Source organism: Mobula birostris, chromosome 21 (genome assembly GCF_030028105.1).
Source record: "Mobula birostris isolate sMobBir1 chromosome 21, sMobBir1.hap1, whole genome shotgun sequence".
NCBI lineage: Eukaryota > Metazoa > Chordata > Chondrichthyes > Myliobatiformes > Myliobatidae > Mobula > Mobula birostris.
In genome coordinates this window covers 15794211-15813313 of record NC_092390.1, presented here as the reverse complement: position 1 = coordinate 15813313, position 19103 = coordinate 15794211, and the positions used below count along the sequence as shown (strand labels likewise).

The 19103-nt window shown below is 47.5% G+C and overlaps 1 protein-coding gene and 1 long non-coding RNA gene across 6 annotated transcripts in view; one reads left to right on the top strand and one right to left on the bottom strand.

The window, feature by feature from the left end:
- pyroxd2 (pyridine nucleotide-disulphide oxidoreductase domain 2) overlaps window positions 1–14805 on the top strand; it is a 62132-nt gene extending 47327 nt beyond the window's left edge. For 4 of the 5 annotated variants that reach the window (XM_072239029.1, XM_072239031.1, XM_072239027.1 and 1 more), the window contains 5 exons: window positions 2374–2530; window positions 5257–5411; window positions 6170–6276; window positions 9043–9163; window positions 12683–14805. In XM_072239029.1, the coding sequence (XP_072095130.1) occupies window positions 2374–2530; window positions 5257–5411; window positions 6170–6276; window positions 9043–9163; window positions 12683–12765 (623 nt within the window). In that variant the 3' untranslated portion in view covers window positions 12766–14805. The remainder of the gene's footprint in view (window positions 1–2373; window positions 2531–5256; window positions 5412–6169; window positions 6277–9042; window positions 9164–12682) is intronic. The other variant, XM_072239030.1, reaches the window with a different exon arrangement.
- LOC140185617 (uncharacterized) overlaps window positions 9609–19103 on the bottom strand; it is a 62432-nt gene continuing 52937 nt past the window's right edge. The window contains exon 3 of the long non-coding RNA XR_011882675.1: window positions 9609–10457. This is a non-coding gene — a long non-coding RNA (uncharacterized lncRNA). The remainder of the gene's footprint in view (window positions 10458–19103) is intronic.

Here is a 19103-nt window from a genome sequence, read left to right as displayed (position 1 = left end):
CAACCTCCACTTTAAATATTCCCAGTGATTTGGCCTCCATGTCAGTCTGCGGCAATGAATTCCACAAATTCACCACCCTCTGGCTATAGAAATTCCTCCTCATCTCTGTTCTAAAGGCATGTCCTCGTATTGGTTGATTGTGGACTTCAGGAAGGGCGAGACGAGGGCACACACATGCCTGTCCTCGTAGAGGGATCAGAAGTGGAAGAGATTCGAGTTCCTGGGTGTCAACATCCCTGAGGATCTGTATATTGGATCCTAGACCCAACATACTGATGCAGATACAAAAAAGACACAACAGTGGCTATATTTCATTCGGAGTTTGAGGAGATTTGGTATGTCACCAAAAACTCACATCAGTTTATACAGGTGTATCATGGAGAGTGATCTAACTGGCTGAAACACTGTCCGGTGTGGGGGGTGTGTGTGGGGGGGGCGGGTCCATTGCACAGGATCATAACAAGCTGCTGAAAGTTGGGACCTCTGCAGGCTCCATCATGGGTGCCAGACTCCGTAGTGTCCAGGATATCTTTAAGGAGCGGCGCCTCAAAACGGCGGTGTCCATACGGACCCCCATCACCCAGGACGTGCCCTCTTCTCATTGCTACCATCAGGGTGGAGGTACAGGAGCCTGAAGACCCACACTCAATGATTCAGGAACAGCTTCTTCCCCTGCACCATCGGATTTCTGAATGGGTATCAAACCCATGAACACTACCTCACAACTCCTTTTGCACCACTTATTTAATTTATATATATATAATCTGTAATTTACAGTTTTTATTACTGTGTATTACAATGTACTGCAGCTGCATAACAACAAATTTCCTGACATATGCCAGTGATATTGAACCTGATTCTGAGGCTGGGCCCTCTGGTCCTAGACCTTCGCACTATAGAAACACCCTCTCCATGCCCACTCTGTCTGGGCCTTCCAATATTCGATAGATTTTAATGGGATCCCTCCTCAGTACAGGCCCAGAGCCATCAGGTGCCCCTCATAAGTTAACCCTTTCGTTTCTGGGATCATTATCCATCCTGACTCGTGCTTTGTTGCTCTTCCCCAGCTGCACGACCCCGCACTTCTCCGTATCACACACCATTTGTCACGCAGCTGCCCAAACGAATAGTCATAGTCATGCTTTATTGATCCCGGGGGAAATTGGTTTTCGTTACAGTTGCACCATAAATAATAAGTAGTAATCAAACCATAAATAGTTAAATAGTAATATGTAAATTACGCCAGTAAATTATGAAATAAGTCCAGGACCAGCCTATTGGCTCAGGCTGTCTGACCCTCCAAGGGAGGAGTTGTAAAGTTTGATGGCCACAGGCAGGAATGACTTCCTATGACGCTCTGTGCTGCATCTCGGTGGAATGAGTCTCTGGCTGAATGTACTCCTGTGCCCAACCAGTACATTATGTAGTGGATGGGAGACATTGTCCAAGATGGCATGCAACTTAGACAGCATCCTCTTTTCAGACACCACCGTCAGAGAGTCCAGTTCCATCCCCACAACATCACTGGCCTTACGAATGAGTTTGTTGATTCTGTTGGTGTCTGCCACCCTCAGCCTGCTGCCCCAGCACACAACAGCAAACATGATCGCACTGGCCACCACAGACTCATAGAATATCCTCAGCATCATCCGGCAGATGTTAAAGGACCTCAGTCTCCTCAGGAAATAGAGACGGCTCTGACCCTTCTTGTAGACAGCCTCAGTGTTCTTTGACCAGTCCAGTTTATTGTCAACTCGGAATAGCCCGCTTGTGTCTTCCTGAAGCCTAAAGCTTCCCTCCTCACTGTCAACCAAGGGGCCGCTCTTTGCTAGGTCCTCCGTGTAGGTCCAAACCACTTGGAGGCACCTCAAAGAGGGAGGAGCTGAGTGCCACACTCTGGCTGGACATCTGCAAGAGGTAGTTTCTCAAGAGGGAGGCATCACTATCCGTGGCATACCCTCCTCTCATCTCTACCGTCAAGATGGAAGGACAAGAGCCCAGAGACCCACTCTCAGCATCTTAGGACCAGCTTCCTTTCTTCCATCATTAGATTTTTGAATGGTCCATGAAAACCACCTCACCATTTTGCATTATTTATTTATTTTTGTACATTATGTTATTATTGTGATTTACAGTAACTTTTTACGCCCTAGAAACCTAGCAACATTACCTCACTTTTTGCACTCCTCATTTATTATAAATAATACTGTAGGTATGTGTATTTTTAAATTGTAATTTATAGTAGTTTTTTTTATGTCTTGCACTTGCCACAAAACAACAAGTTTCACAACACAGGCTGTCGTTAATAAACAGGACTCTGATCAGAATGGTGCAGAGGAGAAGCACTAAAACATTGTCTCTCTCCGTCACCAGTTGCCGTGGATCAGTTGCCAGGATTCCTGGCAGTGCCCAAGGCTGACGGGATGCCCCCTGCCCACTACTTGGCTGGCACCATCCACCTGAACTGCGAGGACATGGCCTACATCACAGAGGCGTATGACGAGGCTTACCAAGGGCTTCCTTCCACGAGGTACGTCCCAAAGGGCTTCGTTTTAGATCCGCCACTCCCCACAACTTCCTCCATCGACCGGGGCCCAGGGGATCAGACTCCCCACAACAACTTGCATCTAAGTAGCACCTTCAACACGGCGAGATACCTGCGCATTTTCCACGTCTCTGTTTCCCAGGGCTCGAGAGCATGAGGAGAGAGGGGCAAATCCTGATAGGAATGTGAATGGGACCTTTTTTTTAAACCCAGAAGGTAATCCATATATGGAATAAGTTGCCAGAGGAAGTGGTTGAGGTGGGTACGTCAGCAACTTCGAAAAGACACATGTACAGCTGCTGCAGGTCGATGAGTTTGAGAGTCCATGGCCAAGGACTGGAGGCTCAGAGGCGGCTTGTGCCGGAGCTGGTGGTCTGTTGTGTGTGGGAGGGTCGTTAAAGGACTTGTTTAGCTGCTGTTGTCCTGTTTGCTCTGCTGTTGCTGTGTTGAACATGATGGGCATACTATGTTGGTGCCGGAATGTGTGGCGACATGTGTGGGCTACCCCCAGCACGTCCCTTAGTGTGTTGGCTTTTGACGCAAATGATGCATTTCGCTGTGTGTTTCGGGAAGGCAGGAGAATGGGGTTGAGAGGGATAAAAAATCATGGTGGAATGTTGGGACAGTGCTGATGGGCTGAATGGCCAGTATGTCAATACAGCTGAAGCTGAGTTAGAGATACATAGATAGTGGGATATGGAGCAAACTTGGCCAGCTGGGACCAGCTAGGTTGGATAGCACAGATGAATTGGGCTGAAGGGACTTTTTCATGCTGTATGGCTCTATGACATTATAAAATGAAAATTTATGAGAGCTTTCATGGCAAATGCCCTGGCCAATGGGTTTTAATAAAGTTTTTTTTAAACGAAGAGAGGGGCAGCAGATGTTGGATGGGCTGCAAGGGTGGAAAGTGGAAATTGCCGAGCTAAGACATGGCAGTCAGAGGGATAGAGGCAGACTTGATTAGAGATCACAGAGTCTTGGAGGGCTGGAGGAGGTCACAGACCCTGCGAGGAGTGAGATCATGGGTCACGTTAACAGGAAGATGAAGAATCTGAGGTCGGGAAGTGGTTTTGGTCTCTGACACCCTTGTCCTGGAGGTGACGCTGTGCAGATGGGCTGGCGGGTGATACGTGGTACCGGGGATGATGAGCGGGGGAGACCGAGTCAAATATTATTCCTTGTGTTAGAAAATAGGATGAGCTTTATCTGTCAAAATATTGAAACATGCAGTAAAATATGTTGTTCACGTCAACGGACCACACAGTCCAAGGATGTCCTGTAAATGTCGCCACCTATCCTGCACCAGCATTGCATGCCCACAACTTATTAACCCTAACCCGTATGACTTTGGAATGTGGGAGGAAACCAGGGCACCCAGAGGAAACGCCTGATGCCACAGGGAGGACGTACAATCTCCTTACCGGTAGCGGCGGAATTGAACCCCAGTCGCTGGTGTTGTAGCCTGGGTTACACCACCGTGTTACTCGATAACTGGGCCAAAGCTTTCCAGGACACACAGACAGATGGTTCAGAAGCAGTGGAGGGGGCAAATGAGGGTAACACTGCACCTTCTTGCTGTGCAGAAACTGGCCTCGGCATTTCCCCGAAGACATTACTGACCCACTGTTCAAAGTGTTCACTGTTCACTGCGCACGTTGGAGTTCCGAAACAGAGAATGCTAGTGGCATTTGGCTGGTGGGGAGAGAAACAGAGATGGTGTTTGACCTACTGGGTGTTAAAATTATAGAGTGATACAGGTCAGGAACAGGCCCTTCAGCCAAAAGGGTCCATGCTGACCATCTGTCCATCTAATCTAGTCCCATTTGCCTGAGTTTCACCCATAAACCAGGGGTTCCCAACCTTTTTTATGCCATGAGCCCCACCTTTAACCGAAGGGTCCATGGAGTCCAGGTTAGGAACCCTTGCAGCTTTTCCTATTCATGGACTTCTCCAAGTGTCTTTGAAATGCTGTTAATTAATCAGCTTATTGTTGTCACATGTACTGAGACTGTCTTACATACTGTTTACACAGACCAAGTAGTTACACAGTGCATTGAGCTAGGGTAAGCTAAAGCAGCAACAATGGAGAATAAAGTGTAAAAACTACAGGAAAAAAGTGCGGTGGAGGTAACAATAAGGTACAAGATCATAACGAGGTAGATTGTGAGGCCAAGAGTCTATCTTATCAGACAAGAAATTCATTCAGAAGCCTGGAGCTGCCTCCACCACTTCCAATGGCAGCCTATTCCATAAAGCGATCACCCTCTGTATGAAGACGTTGCCCCTCGGGGGTCCCTTTAAAATCCTGCCCCTCTCACGTCAAACCTGTGCCCTTTAGTTTGTGACTCCCCTTCCCTGGGGAAGAAACTGTGTGCATTCATCCTCATGGCCAGTGGGTGGTGAATCTGTGGAATTCATTGCCACAGATGACTGTGGAGGCCGAACCACTGGGTATATTAAAAGTGGCGGTTGATAGGTTCTTGACTAGTAAGGGCGTCACAGGTTACGGGGAGAAGGTGGGAGAATGGGAAAATGGAAGGGAGAATAAATCAGCCATGATGGAATGGCAGAGAAGGCCCGATTGGCTGAATGGCCCAATTCTGCTCCTGTGCCTTATGACTCCAGCAGCTTTTATTTCAGGTTTCTAGTGTTTGCAGCTTTGGCTTTCCACTTACCGATGAATTTCTTGTTTGCTTTCTGCCCACCAGGCCGCTGATTGAGTTATGTATCCCCTCAGTTCTGGATTCAACCCTTGCCCCACCAGGCTGCCACGTGCTCTCCATCTTCACCCAGTACACTCCCTACCATCTCCAAGGGGGAAAGGAGTGGGACGAGGAGCAGAGGAACCTCTACGCTGACCGAGGTAAACCACACACCCCAAATGAAAGGAGGGGAAGTCCCCAAAGAGGTGACGTGGCAAAGGGCGTGCGCCGACCGTCGCTTCCAAAGCTTAGTGCTCTTGACTTCAATTGAACCAAACTGCATGCCGGACCGGAGTGCCACAGTGGATAGAGCTGCCGTCTCACAGCACCAGAGACCCAGGTTCAATCCCTGTCTGTGTGGAGTTTGCATGTTCTCCCGGTGCCCCAGTCTCTGCTGGGTGCTCCAGTTTTCTCCCAAAGGCAATCTGGTCGTCTTGCTGTTAGAATCAGAGTCAGATTACTATCACTGACTTGCATGAGGAGAAATTTCTTTCTATATGGAATGAGCTGCCAGAGAAGGAGTTGAGGCAGGTACATTAACAACATTGTAAAGACGTGGATGGGAAAGGTTTAGATCAGGAGTTCCCAACCTGGTGTCCACAGGTCCCTTGCTTAATGGTATTGGTCCATGGCATAAAGAAAGATTGGGAACCCCTGGTTTAGAGGGAGATGGGCCAGGATGTCTTGGTTGGCATGAACCTCTTGGGCCAAAGGGCCTGTGATGTACTTCATTGGGAGTGACCTAGTTCTTCCACAACTGAATTCCAAGTCGCATCCACTTGAGTATCGCTGGGTGGTCAAGCCAAAGAGGGGACATCTTCCAGACAGTGGGCAAGGCACAAGGACAATGGCAGTTCATGGTAAATCCGACCTGCCCTCCTTAGGGAAGTAAGCGACTTCCGCTCCTCTCTCTCCCCAGTGTTTGACTGCATCGAGCAGTACGCTCCAGGGTTTAAGAGTTCAGTGGTTGGACGTGACATCCTGACGCCTCCAGATCTGGAGAAGGTGTTTGGTTTGACAGGTGGGGTAAGTATTAACTAGTTCTGTGACCAAGCTCACCTGAAATTACGAGTCCAATGCTGAAAGTAAAGTGGATGCTAACACTTTGGAGGGTTTATATTTCTTCTGGGGGCATTGGTAAATTGGTTTGTGGTTGTCAGTGAAAAACTTCGTCATGCAGGCCATCCATATGGATCATTTAATCTCATCAGTGCATGCAGGCAAGAGAAGATAAGACTATAACAGAATGCAGAATGGTGTGTTACAGAGAAAGTGCGGTGCAGGTAGACAATAAGCTGCAAGGCCATGATAAGATAGATTGTCAGGTCAAGAGTGCACCTTATCATACTGGGGAACCATTCAGTTGTCTTCTAAGAGTGGGATAGAAGCTGTCCTTGAGCCTGGTGGTACATGCCTTTAGGCTTTTGTATCTTCTGCCTGATGGGAGAAGGGAGATGTCTGGGGTGGGTTGGGTCTTTGGTTATGTTGGCTGTGTTACTAATGGCAGTGAGAAATATAGACAGAGTCCACGACTCTCTGCGGGTTCTTGCAGTCATGGGCTGAGCAGTTGCCGTAACCAGTGGTGGCGCATTCACCACTTGGGGCATCGATAAAAATTGGCGAGGGTCGACGGGGGACGTGCCAAATTTCCTTAGCCTCCTGAGGAAGTGGAGGTATGGGGAGCTTTCTTGGCTGTGCATCTACTCGGTTGGACCAGCAGAGTGTATTGGTGATGCTAACTCCTAGGAGCCTGAAGCTCTCAACCTCCTGAACCTCCCAACCCTCTCGACCTCATTGACAGGGTTAAAAAGTTTGGAGGGGTCCAGATCTCTCCAGCCTCTCCTCCTTCTTGGCGCTTGTGTTAACAGCGCGTGTCTCAGACTGTGGGATCTTCCCATGTGCTGAGGGGTCATTTTCCTATCCACACCCATAGCAGTGTTTCCTGGTGAACACCATTGGTTGAGAAGTGTTCCGGGATGTCCCAGGGATTTAGCAGCCATACAGAAAGCCAGGTCTATTAAATAAAGAACACTTTCAAGCTTCTGGGCTTCAGACTGGGAATGATTATACAGGGATGCTCTTTCCATTCATTCCAGCTGGGATAGGTGTAGCAGGAGGTGAGAAGATATTCACCAAGCAGCTCCTCTTCTGGTGAGGGTTCAGATCCAGCTGCACTGACCTCAGTGCAGAAATACAGGGGAAGTGCTGTCAGGCAAGGAATACCTTCTTACAGGTGAAATGTTTATCCTCTCAAGTGGACATAAACGTGTCCATTAAAGTCCAAAGTACATTTATTACCAAAGTACCTCGTGCAACCTTGAAGTTTGTGTTCTCACAGTCTCCCACAAAAATAAAGAAACCCAATAGAATTCAGTAACAATGACCGTCCGGCACCAAATGTGCGAAGAAAAGAACAAGCCGTGCGAGCAATAGAAAGTAAACAAATAACACTCGGAACTGAAGTTCATGAAAGTGAGTTGACAGCCATGAAGCTGCAGCAGGCCTAGGAGTCTGTCAGTTGCAGGCCGCAGCCTCAGTTCAATGCAGACACAAGTAAACCTCGCAGAGCAGCTAACTGAACACCAGCCCGTCCCGTGCCTCCAATCCTGACACCGCAACCTTTTCAGTCTGGCCCGGGAGCATGAAAATGTTCTTTTTTTTTAATAGACCTGGGTTTCTGTACGGCTGCTAAATCCCTGGGGCATCCCGACACTCTCGGGCACGGGCTCCGCTCCCTCCATTCAGCCTGTACCCAAACTTTTCAATCTTGCCCGGTGCTTAAATCAACCGAACGTCGGCTCCTTTCTCACTCCCGGGCCTGGGCCTTGCTGCTTTGATTTGGCCCCGAGTCCACTTCCACAATGGCCAAATATCAGCCGGTTCCTCGCTCTCGGACCCTGGCCCTGCCACCTCGATTTGACCCGTACCCGCCCCGCCACCTCACCGCACCTTCGAGACTCCAGTTCACAGAATCCCCCAAAATGCCAGTCATACAGATGGTTCAAATGCACAGCTTCGAAAGGGAAGTTACAGGCTATTGATTACAGTGACAGAAAAAGTGTGATTAACGGAGTAGTTGGTAGTTTTGTTTGCTGCCAGGGATGCATCGGTGTGTCTTAGATCAGAAATGAGCAGAGAGGAGGAAGTTCTTTAGCCATTAGGTGGAGAATCTGTAGAATTCATTGCCACAGACGACTGTGGAGGCCAAGTCATTGGGTGTATTTAAAGTGGTGATTAATAGGTTCTTAATTAGGAAGGGCATCAAAGGTTATGTAAAAAAGGCAGGGTTGAAAGGGAAAATAAATCAGCCTTGATACAGCCACAAAGCAGAATCAATAGGCTAACTGGTCGAATTCTATTCCTGTGTCTTATGGTCTTATAGGAAGGGCATGGGTTGGAAGCCGTCCTTAAGGTTGACGATACATGTGTTCAGTCTTGTCTACCTTCTGCCCAACTGATAAGAAACAATAAAGAGCTGGGAAACTCAGTGGGTCAGGCAGCATCTGTGGAGTCAAAGAGATGGTCAATGGTCAGGATTGAAATATTCACCATGGCTTTGCCTTCACAGAAGCTGCCTGACCCCTGAGTTTCCCCAGCAGTTTGTGGGTATATTTGACTTTTGAGGTCGGGCTTGGATGAATATTGAGCAGACACAAGGACAAATATCTGGGGGAGGGTTACCTGTGCATTTCTTATATTCCCGCTGCGCTTACCACATCTTCGCTGCACTTTCTCACCTGGTTTGGCATCACGAGGAGTAACCGCAGGCAAATTGTGCGTTGGTCTTTGCAGAACATCTTCCATGGGGCGATGACACTCGACCGCCTATACCTGGCACGGCCCTCGGCCCTGTATTCGGGATACAGGTCGCCCGTCAAGGGCCTGTACCTGTGCGGGAGCGGAGCTCACCCAGGTAAGAGCCGCTTGGGAAGCATGCACCCTGGGGTTCCCGGAGTGAGGCAACAGCCAGGAGTGTTAGAGGGGCTGGAGGGACGGCAAGTTAGAATGGGAATCAGGTTTAATATCACCTGCATATGTTGTGAAATTTGTTATCTTTGTGACAGCAGTACACTGCAATACATGGTAATAGTGAAAAAACATGAATTACAGTAAATACTTTATACTTTATTGTCGCCAAACAATTGATACTAGAATGTACAATCATCACAGCGATATTTGATTCTGTGCTTCCCGCTCCCTGGATTACAAATCAATAGTAAATATTATAAATTTAAATTATAAATCATAAGTAGAAAATAGAAAAATGGAAAGTAAGGTAGTGCAAAAAAACCGAGAGGCAGGTCCGGATATTTGGAGGGTACGGCCCAGATCCGGGTCAGGATCCGTTCAGCAGTCTTATCACAGTTGGAAAGAAGCTGTTCCCAAATCTGGCCGTACGAGTCTTCAAGCTCCTGAGCCTTCTCCCGGAGGGAAGAGGGACAAAAAGTGTGCTGGCTGGGTGGGTCGTGTCCTTGATTACCCTGGCAGCACTGCTCCGACAGCATGCGGTGTAAAGTGAGTCCAAGGACGGAAGATTGGTTTGTGTGATGTGCTGCACCGTGTTCACGATCTTCTGCAGCTTCTTTCGGTCTTGGACAGGACAACTTCCATACCAGGTTGTGATGCAGCCTAGAAGAATGCTTTCTACGGTGCATCTATAAAAATATATATCATAGTTAAATTAAGTAGGTAATGCAAACAATAGAAATGTTAAAAAATAATGAGGTAGTGTTCATGGGTTCAATGTCCATTCAGAAATCAGATGGCAGAGGGGAAGAAGCTGTTCTTGAATCATTGATTGTGCACCTTCAGGCTTCTGTACCTCCTTCCTGATGGGAGCAGTGAGAACAATACAGGATCTGGGTGACGGAGGTTCTTAATGATGAATGCCACCTTTTTGAAGCATCGCTCCTTGAAAATGTCCTGGATACTGTGGAGGCTGGTGCCTATGATGGAGCTAAGTTTACAACTCTCTGCAGCTTACTTTGATCCTGTGCAGTAGCCCCTTCCCCCTCCCGTACCAGACAGTGATGCAGCCAGTTAGAATGCTTTCCACAGTACATCTGTAGAAGTTTGCGAGTGGTTTTGGAGACAAACTATATCTTCTCAAACTCCTAATGAAATACAGCCATTGTCGTGTCTTCTTTGTAGCTGCATCGATATGTTGGGTCCAGGTTAGATCCTCAGAGATATTGACATCCAGGAACCTGAAATTTGGAATTTGAGATAAGATTAGTGTTATTTGTCACACAGAAACACTGAAACACACAGTGAAATGCATCATCTTGTGTCAACGACTAACACAATCTGGGTTGCAAGGAACGTGTGAACCCAAACGCAGGACACCGGCACGGAGATCGAGTTAGGATGCAGATGAGGGTGAGGTCGAGGCTGGAGCTGAACGGCAAACAGGAGGGTGAACAGGAAAACAGGAGGCAGGCAGAACTTATCTTGACACAGAGCGTAGAAAGGCAAGCGGTAGACAATACTTTTCTTGACACGGAGATACAGAGTTACACAAGTAAATCTCGGTACTGAAGTAAAACATAGAATAAACAATCCTAAGTGGCCGGGTACGTTAATCACCACACTGGCTAAACAACGATCTGGCAATGAGTGGATGCAAAGCCGGGGTTTTTATGCTGCAGGTCTTGATGAGAACCAGGTATGCTGCCATCAAAGGGAATTAGGAGAAAATGGGGAATTAACGGTTGGGACCGTGACAGTCTGCGGATGTTCTGGGAGCAGTGCACAAGAGTTGCCGCGCTTCTGACACCAGCACAACTTACTAAGCCAAACCAGAACGTGGGAGGAAACCGGAGCACCCAGAAGAAACCCATGCAGCATGGGGAGAACGTGCAAACTCCTTACAGACAGCAGTGGCAATTAAACCCGAATAGTCGGCACCGTAAAGCGTTATGCTGACCGCCATGCTACCGTGTTACACCCCCCCAACCTGGGTTGGTGGAGGGAGGGTCAGTGAGGGCAGGGGGGAGGGGTAGAGGGTCCACGGAGAGAGAGTGGAGGTGGAGGGGAGGAGGAAGTGATGAAGGAGTTGATATCGGGTGTTTTGATGGAGAGTTGAGGGGAGGGTGAGGGAGGATCGGTGATGAGAATGATGGTGGGTCTTCGGGCATGAAACCAGGCCCTTCGGGCAGTCCTCTCCATGCTGACCATCAGCCACCCACCCACACTAATTCCAGTTTTCCCTCCTCAACTCCCAGCTTCTGTCCCTGACCCGCACACACACACGGGTCTGGGGGGGAGGGCGAGTGAAGTTAATAGCAGCCAATTAACCCAGAAACACCTGACATCTTTGGGATGTGGGAGGAAAGCAGAGCATCTGGGGCGAATCCAAGCGGCCACGGGGAGAGTGTGCAAACTCCACACAGACAGCGCTGGTGATCAGTATTGAACTGTGGTGGGGGTAGGTGGGAAGGGGATGCGTGGCAGGGGGAGGGGTTTGTGAATGTGGGATGTGGCGAGGTAGGTCCACGATCTTCTGCCGGATTTCCAGCATCTGTAGAGGATTTGTTACAAGACAGCCACTCAGCCCATCTAGTTGGTGCCGGCTCTTAATACGGCCCCAATTGGTTCCATGCCCCACTCAGTCCCCAGAACCCTGCGGATCGTTCTCTCTCCACCCTCCCCGTCTTTGAGGATACCCAAGGAGATGGAGCCTCAAGAAGGCAGCATCCATCATCAAGGACCCTCACATCTGGGACCTGCCCTCGTCTCGTTACTACCATCGTGGAGCCTGAAGACACACACACTCTAACAATAGTCTCTTCCTGTCTGACATCAGATTTCTGAGCCCATGAACACTAACTCATTATTCCTCTTTTGAACTATTATTTTATTTATGCTTTGTAACTTATTGTAATTTTTGTGCTTTGCACTGAACTGCTGCCAGGTCACAACATGTCAGCGAAAACAGAGACACAAGAGGTGCTGCAGACGTTGGAAAGGCAGAGCCACATGCACAAAATGCTGGAGGAACTCAGCAGGTCGGGCAGCATCTGTGGGGGGAAATGGACAATCGATGATTCGGGTTGAGACGTTGACATTTCCCTCTATAGATGCTGCCTGATGTGTTGAGTTCCTCCAGCATTGTGTGTGACAGTGGTGATAAACCAGATTCTGATTCAATCCTGATGAAGGATCTCAGCCCAGAACACCGACTGTTTATTCCCCTCCATAGATGCTGCCTGACCTGCTGAGTTCCTTCAGCGTTCTGTGTGTGTTCCAACATCTGCAGAATCCCTTCTATTTCTGATTCGGTTGCATTCAGAATGCTGACTGTCTCTTTAGGAGGTCTGACCGCCTTTCCTGTGTGAGGGTCTCCAATCCCCACCCGCTGTATGCCCAGTGAAGGTCAAGGCCTCCTGTTCCATGATTGGCAACTGACACCCCTCTCTCTCTCTGGTGCCAGGTGGTGGTGTCATGGGATCGGCCGGTCGTAACGCAGCCCACGTTGTTCTGTCCGACCTGAGGAGATCACGGTGGTCCCGCTGACTCCCAGGAACGCCGGCTCGCAGCTCCCCTCCCGGACTCATGGGCTCTCACACGCACAGGAATCACTGTTGAATCGGGAAGCACTTTATGTAATTTAACAGGCTGCTCACGGAATATGATCGCACCGGGGGGAGTCCATTCGAGCCATCGAGTCTGTGCCAGCACTTTCAAACCAATCCTACGAGTTTATTCCTCCCTTGAGGGCTTCTTTCTGTGGCCAATTTTTAACCCGCCCCCACCTTCCTGCCATGGACCGCATTTCCGCCCGAGACCTGCACATGACACATGTGTGCCTTTGAACAGGACCGGCGGTGGATAAACACATCCTGTTACGCTGCCTTAATTGATAAAAGCTCCAAATTAAACTTAAACATTTGGTAGTATAATTAGAATTCCCAATAAAACTGGGAAATCCCTGATTGTGGCGGTTGTGTCTGTTTATCTTCTTGGAACATCACCTCCAACGGAGGTATCGGCCACTCACCAGTTTTCAAATAGTCCCCAGGCGTAACCCATCTTTGAAGTGCTTTCCTCTCCCGGGGATGAGGTCTTTCGGGCTTGTGTTGGGATTTCTGTAGCTCTGTTATGTATGGGATAGGGTTGCTGCCCCCGTGCCCGCCCCTCCTCCTTTCGCAGCCGGGCTTGGGACCGTCCGTGTTGGAGTTGTGTCCGTTTATAGCTTGGATACAAGACTGGCTGACTGGTTGGAGGCAGAGTAGGAATAAAGGGGGCCTATTCTGTTTGGCTGCCGGTGCCGAGCGGTGTTGGGATTGCTTCCTTCACATTACATGCCAACGATTTGGATGACGACTTGGCTTTGAGGGCAAAGATAGGTGGAGGGGTAGGTAGGGTTGAGGAGTCAGGGAGTCTGCTGATCGACTGAGATCTGGAGAAAGTGCAAAAAAAGTGACCTGCGTAATATAGTGTAAGGAAGTGTATGTATGGTCATGGACTTCAGTAGAAGGAATAAATGTGCAAACGATTTTCTAAAGGGAGTGAAAATGCAGAGAGACGTGGGAGTCCTTGTACAGGATTTCCTTAAGGTTACCTTGCAGACTGAGTTGCTGGGAAGGAAGACAAATGCAATGTTAGCATTCATTTCAAGAGGACTAGAATATAAGAGCAAGGATGTGGTGCTGAGGCCTGATGAGTCATTGGCCAGACCATACTTGGAGCATTTTGAGTAAATTTGAGCCGCTCATCGAAGAAAAGATGTGTTGGTGTTAGAGGGGGTCTAGAAGGGGTTCACGAGAAGGATTCATGGAACAAAAGAATTAACGTTTGAAGAGTGTTTGATGGCTCTGGGCCTGTACCTGCTAGAGTTTAGAAGAATGAGGAAGATCTCATTGAAAATTATTGATCATTGAAAGGCCCAGATAGAGTGGATGTGGAGAGGATGTTCTCTATAGTGGGTGAGTCTAGGATCAGAGGGCATAGCCTCAGGTGATGTCCATTTAAAACAGAGATGAGGAGGAATTTCTTTAGCCAGAGGGTGGTGAATCTGTGGAATTCATTGTGGAGGCCAAGTTAGTGGGTATATTTAAAGCGGAGATTGATAGGTTCTTGATTAGTAAGGGTGTCAAAGGCTAAAGGGAGAAGGCAGGAGAATGGGGTTGAGGGGGATAATAAATCAGCCATGATGGAATGGTGGAGCAGACTCGATGGGCTGAATGACCAAATTGTTCTCCTATGTCTTATGGATTTAAAGTGCCACGTGTTGGAATCACAAACTCCCTTTTTCTTTTATGGAAACACATTTATTATAAATTCAAACCACAGTAATACTATCATACAAACATACAAAGAGCAGACAAATTATTACTAACACATTCCTATCTTCATTGAGGATGGTATTTATCCGCTCGGTGTCCAACCATCTCAAAACAACTCTATGTTATCCACGGTCACAGCGAGTTCTTTATTCACAGCTACCGGGGACCCGAGCACGGACATACACCCTGAACATCGCCCAGCAATTGGCCCAGGCTGGAACTCTCCACTGCCCGTCTCCAGGGCCCACTGATAGTTATCTTAGCCAGGCCCTAGCCTGTTCATGATGTCAATGGACAGGGCGAGTGGAACTGCCCATTGGGGGCTGAAACTGGGCAGAAAGCGGTTCACAATGAGACCAGATTCGCTGGTACATCAGAATTAGATCAAACCAGCATATAATTAGAGCTCAGGTGACCCCAGATATTGACTGTCCGTTTCCCTCACCCATGGAGTTCCTTCAGCGGCTTGTAAAACTGGACAGGGTGGATAATGGAACCTGAATACAGGTTGTTGATTATTGTTACGATGCTGGCCATCATGATTCTCTCACTCACACCCTGATCTACAGAGAGGAAACTTCATTCCTCATTCTGTCCGAACGAGGAAAGAATTGTAATAAATTCTGAACAATGAACAGTCTGCTGGAGGAGTTCAGCGGATTTTGCAACATTTAAGTCATACAAAACAAACCATTCGGCCCATTTAGACTATGCTGACCTGCACCCAGACCATAATCTCAGGATTGCTGCCTGTGCCGCGTGCCAGCGAGTGCAAGAATAGCATGATCAGACGTATTAATGTGTGGCTGAGAGACTGGTGTAGGGGGCAGGGCTTCAGATTCCTGGTTCATTGGGACCTCTTCTGGACAAGGTACGACCTGTACAAAAAGGATGGGATGCACCTGGACCCAAAGGGGTCCAACATCCTAGCAGGCAGGTTTAATAGAGCTGTTAGGGTAGGTTTAAGCTAACTTGGCAGGGGGATGGGAACCGGAGTGATAGGGCTGTCAAAACAGAAGTAAATCAAAGATTGCGTGCAACAGAGGTTATAGAAAGAACGGACTGGAGATGAGGCATAATCACAGCCAGTGGAATGAGTTACAGGGCAATAGAGGAATGCTGCAGTTAAAACAGAAAGCAACAAATACTGGACTGAAAGTGTTACATTTGAATGTACGCAGCATAAAGAATAAAATGGATGATCTTGAAATTCAGCTGCAGACTGGCAAATATGACATTGTGGCCATCTCTGAAACTTGACTAAAGAATGGCTGCCATTGGGAGCTGAACGTCCAAGGATATATGGTGTATCAGAAAGACAGGTTAGTAGGCAGAGGAGGTGGTGTGGCCCTGTGTATAAGAAATAATATTAAATCATTAGAAATAGATGACATAGGATTGGAAGGTGTAGGGTCTCTATGGGTTGAGTTAAGAAATGACAAGGGTAAAAGGACCCTAATGGCAGTTGTATACAGGCCTCCAAACAACAGCCGGGATGTGGATTACAAATTACAGCAGGAGATAGAAAAGGCGTATCAGAAAGGCAATGTCATGATAATCATTGGGGATTTTAATATGAAAATGGATTGGGAAAACCAGGTCAGTACTGGACCTCAAGAGAAAGAATTTGTAGAACGTCTAAGGGATGGCTTTTTAGAACAGCTTGTTGTTGAGCCCACGAGGGGATCAGCTGTGCTGGATTGGGTGTTGTGCAATAGAAACTTAGAAACATAGAAAATAGGTGCAGGAGTAGGCCATTCGGCCCTTCGAGCCTGCACCACCATTTATTATGATCATGGCTGATCATCCAACTCAAAACCCTGCACCAGCCTTCCCTCCATACCCCCTGATCCCCGTAGCCACAAGGGCCATATCTAACTCCCTCTTAAATATAGCCAATGAACTGGCCTCAACTGTTTCCTGTGGCAGAGAATTCCACAGATTCACCACTCTCTGTGTGAAGAAGTTTTTCCTAATCTCAGTCCTAAAAGGCTTCCCCCTTATCCTCAAACTGTGACCCCTTGTTCTGGACTTCCCCAACATCGGGAACAATCTTCCTGCATCTAGCCTGTCCAATCCCTTTAGAATTTTATACATTTCAATCAGATACCCCCTCAATCTTCTAAATTCCAACGAGTACAAGCCTAGTTCATCCAGTCTTTCTTCATATGAAAGTCCTGCCATCCCAGGAATCAATCTGGTGAACCTTCTTTGTACTCCCTCTATGGCAAGGATGTCTTTCCTCAGATTAGGGGACCAAAACTGCACACAATACTCCAGGTGTGGTCTCACCAAGGCCTTGTACAACTGCAGTAGTACCTCCTTGCTCCTGTAATGATCTGGAGGTGATAAGAGAGCTTAAAGTTAAGAAACCCTTAGGGAACAGTGATCACAATATGATCGAGTTCACATTGAAATTTGAGAGGGAAAAAATAGAATCCAATGTGTTGGTATTTCAGTGGAATAAAAGAAATTACAATGGCATGAGAGGGGAACTGGCTGAAGTTGGCTGGAAAGGGTCTTTGCAGGAAGGACAGCAGAGTAGCAGTGGCTGGAGTTTCCAAGAAAAATGAGGGAAGCGCAACACAGATATATTCCAAATAAGAAGAAATTTTCAGAGGAAAGAAGGACACTACCGTGGCTGACAAATGAAGTCAGAGCCAAAGTCAAAGCAAAAGAGAGGGCATACAAGGAAGCCAGAGCTAGTGGGAAGATAGAGGATTGGGGAGCATTTAAAAACTTGCAGAGGGAAACTGAGAAGGGCATTAGGAAGGAAAAGATGAATTATGAAAGGAAGCTAGTGCCTAATATCAAAGAAGATACTAAAAGCTTCTTTAAGTATATAAAGGGTAAAAGAGTCAAGGGTAGATATAGGGCCAATACAAAATGACACTGGAGATATTGTAATGAGAGATGCAGACATGGCAGAGGAAATGAATGCACATTTTGCATCAGTCTTCACAGTGGAAAATGTCTACAGTATACCGGGCATTCAAGAGTATCAGGGAAGTGAAGAACGTGCAGTGAAAATTACGACTGAGAAGGTGCTCAGGAAGTTTAATGGTCTGAGGGTGGATAAATCTCCTGGACCTGATGGAATGCACCCTTGGGTTCTGAAGGAAGTAGCTGGAGAGATTGTGGAGGCATTAACGATGATATTTCAAGAATCGATAGATTCTGGCATTGTACAGGATGCTGGAAAATTACAAATGTTACTCTGCTATTTAAGAAGGGTGGAAGGTAGCAGAGAGGAAACTATAGACCTGATAGTCTGACATCAGTGGTTGGGAAGTTGTTGAAATAGATTGTTAGGAATGAGATTATGGAGTATCTGCAGGCACATGACAAGATAAGCCAAAGCCAGCATGGTTTCCTGAAAGGAAAATCCTGTCTGACTAACCTACTGCAATTCTTTGAGGAAATTACAAGCAGAGTAGACAAAGGAAATGCAGTAGATGTGGTGTACTTGGATTTTCAGAAGGCCTTTGACAAGGTTCCGCACATGAGGCTGCTTAGCAAGATAAGAGCCCATGGAATTACAGGGGAGTTACTAGCATGGGTGGAACATTGGCTGGTTGGCAGAAAACAGAGTGGGAATAAAGGGATCCTATTCTGGCTGGTTGCCGGTTACCAGTGGAGTTCCACAGGGGTCAGTGTTGGGACTGCTACTTTTTACGATGCATGTCAATGATTTGGACTATGGTATTAATGGATTTGTGGCTAAATTTGCCGATAACACAAATATAGGTGGAGGAGTGGGTAGTGTTGAGGAAACAGAGAGCCTGCAGAGAATTAGGTAGTTTAGGGGAATGGGCAAAGAAGTGGCAAATGAAATACAATGTTGGAAAGTGTATGGTCATGCACTTTGGTGGAAGAAATAAACAGGCAGAATATTATGTAGATGGGAAGAGAATTCAAAATGCAGAGATGCAAAAGAGGGACTTGGGAGTCACTGTGCAAGATAGCCAAAAGGTTAACCTCCAGGTTGAGTCGGTTGTGAAGAAGGCAAATGCAATGTTGGCATTCGTTTCTACAGGTATAGAATACAAGAGCAGGGATGTGATGTTGAGGCTCTATAAGGCACTGGTGAGATCATACTTGGAGTATTGTGTGCAGTTTTGGGCTCCTTATTTTGGAAGGGATATACTGACATTAGAGAGGGTTCAGAGAAGATTCACAAGAATGATTCCAGGAATGAAAAGGTTACCATATGAGGAATGTCTGGCAGCTATTGGGCTGTATTCCCTGGAGTTCAGGAGAATGGGGGGGGGGTGGATCTCATAGAAACATACCCAATGTCAAAAGGCCTGAACAGATTAGATATGGCAAAGTTATTTCCCATGTTTGTAGGACAAGAGGGCACGACTTCAGGATTGAAGGACATCCTTTTAGAACTGAGATGCGGAGAAATTACTTTAGTCAGAGGGTGGTAAATCTGTGGAATTTGTTGATACGAGTGGCTGTGGAGGCCGGGTCATTGGGTGTATTTAAGGCAGAGATAGATAGGTTCTTGATTAGCCTGGGCATCAAAGGGTATGGGGTGAAAGCGGGGGAGTGAGGATGACT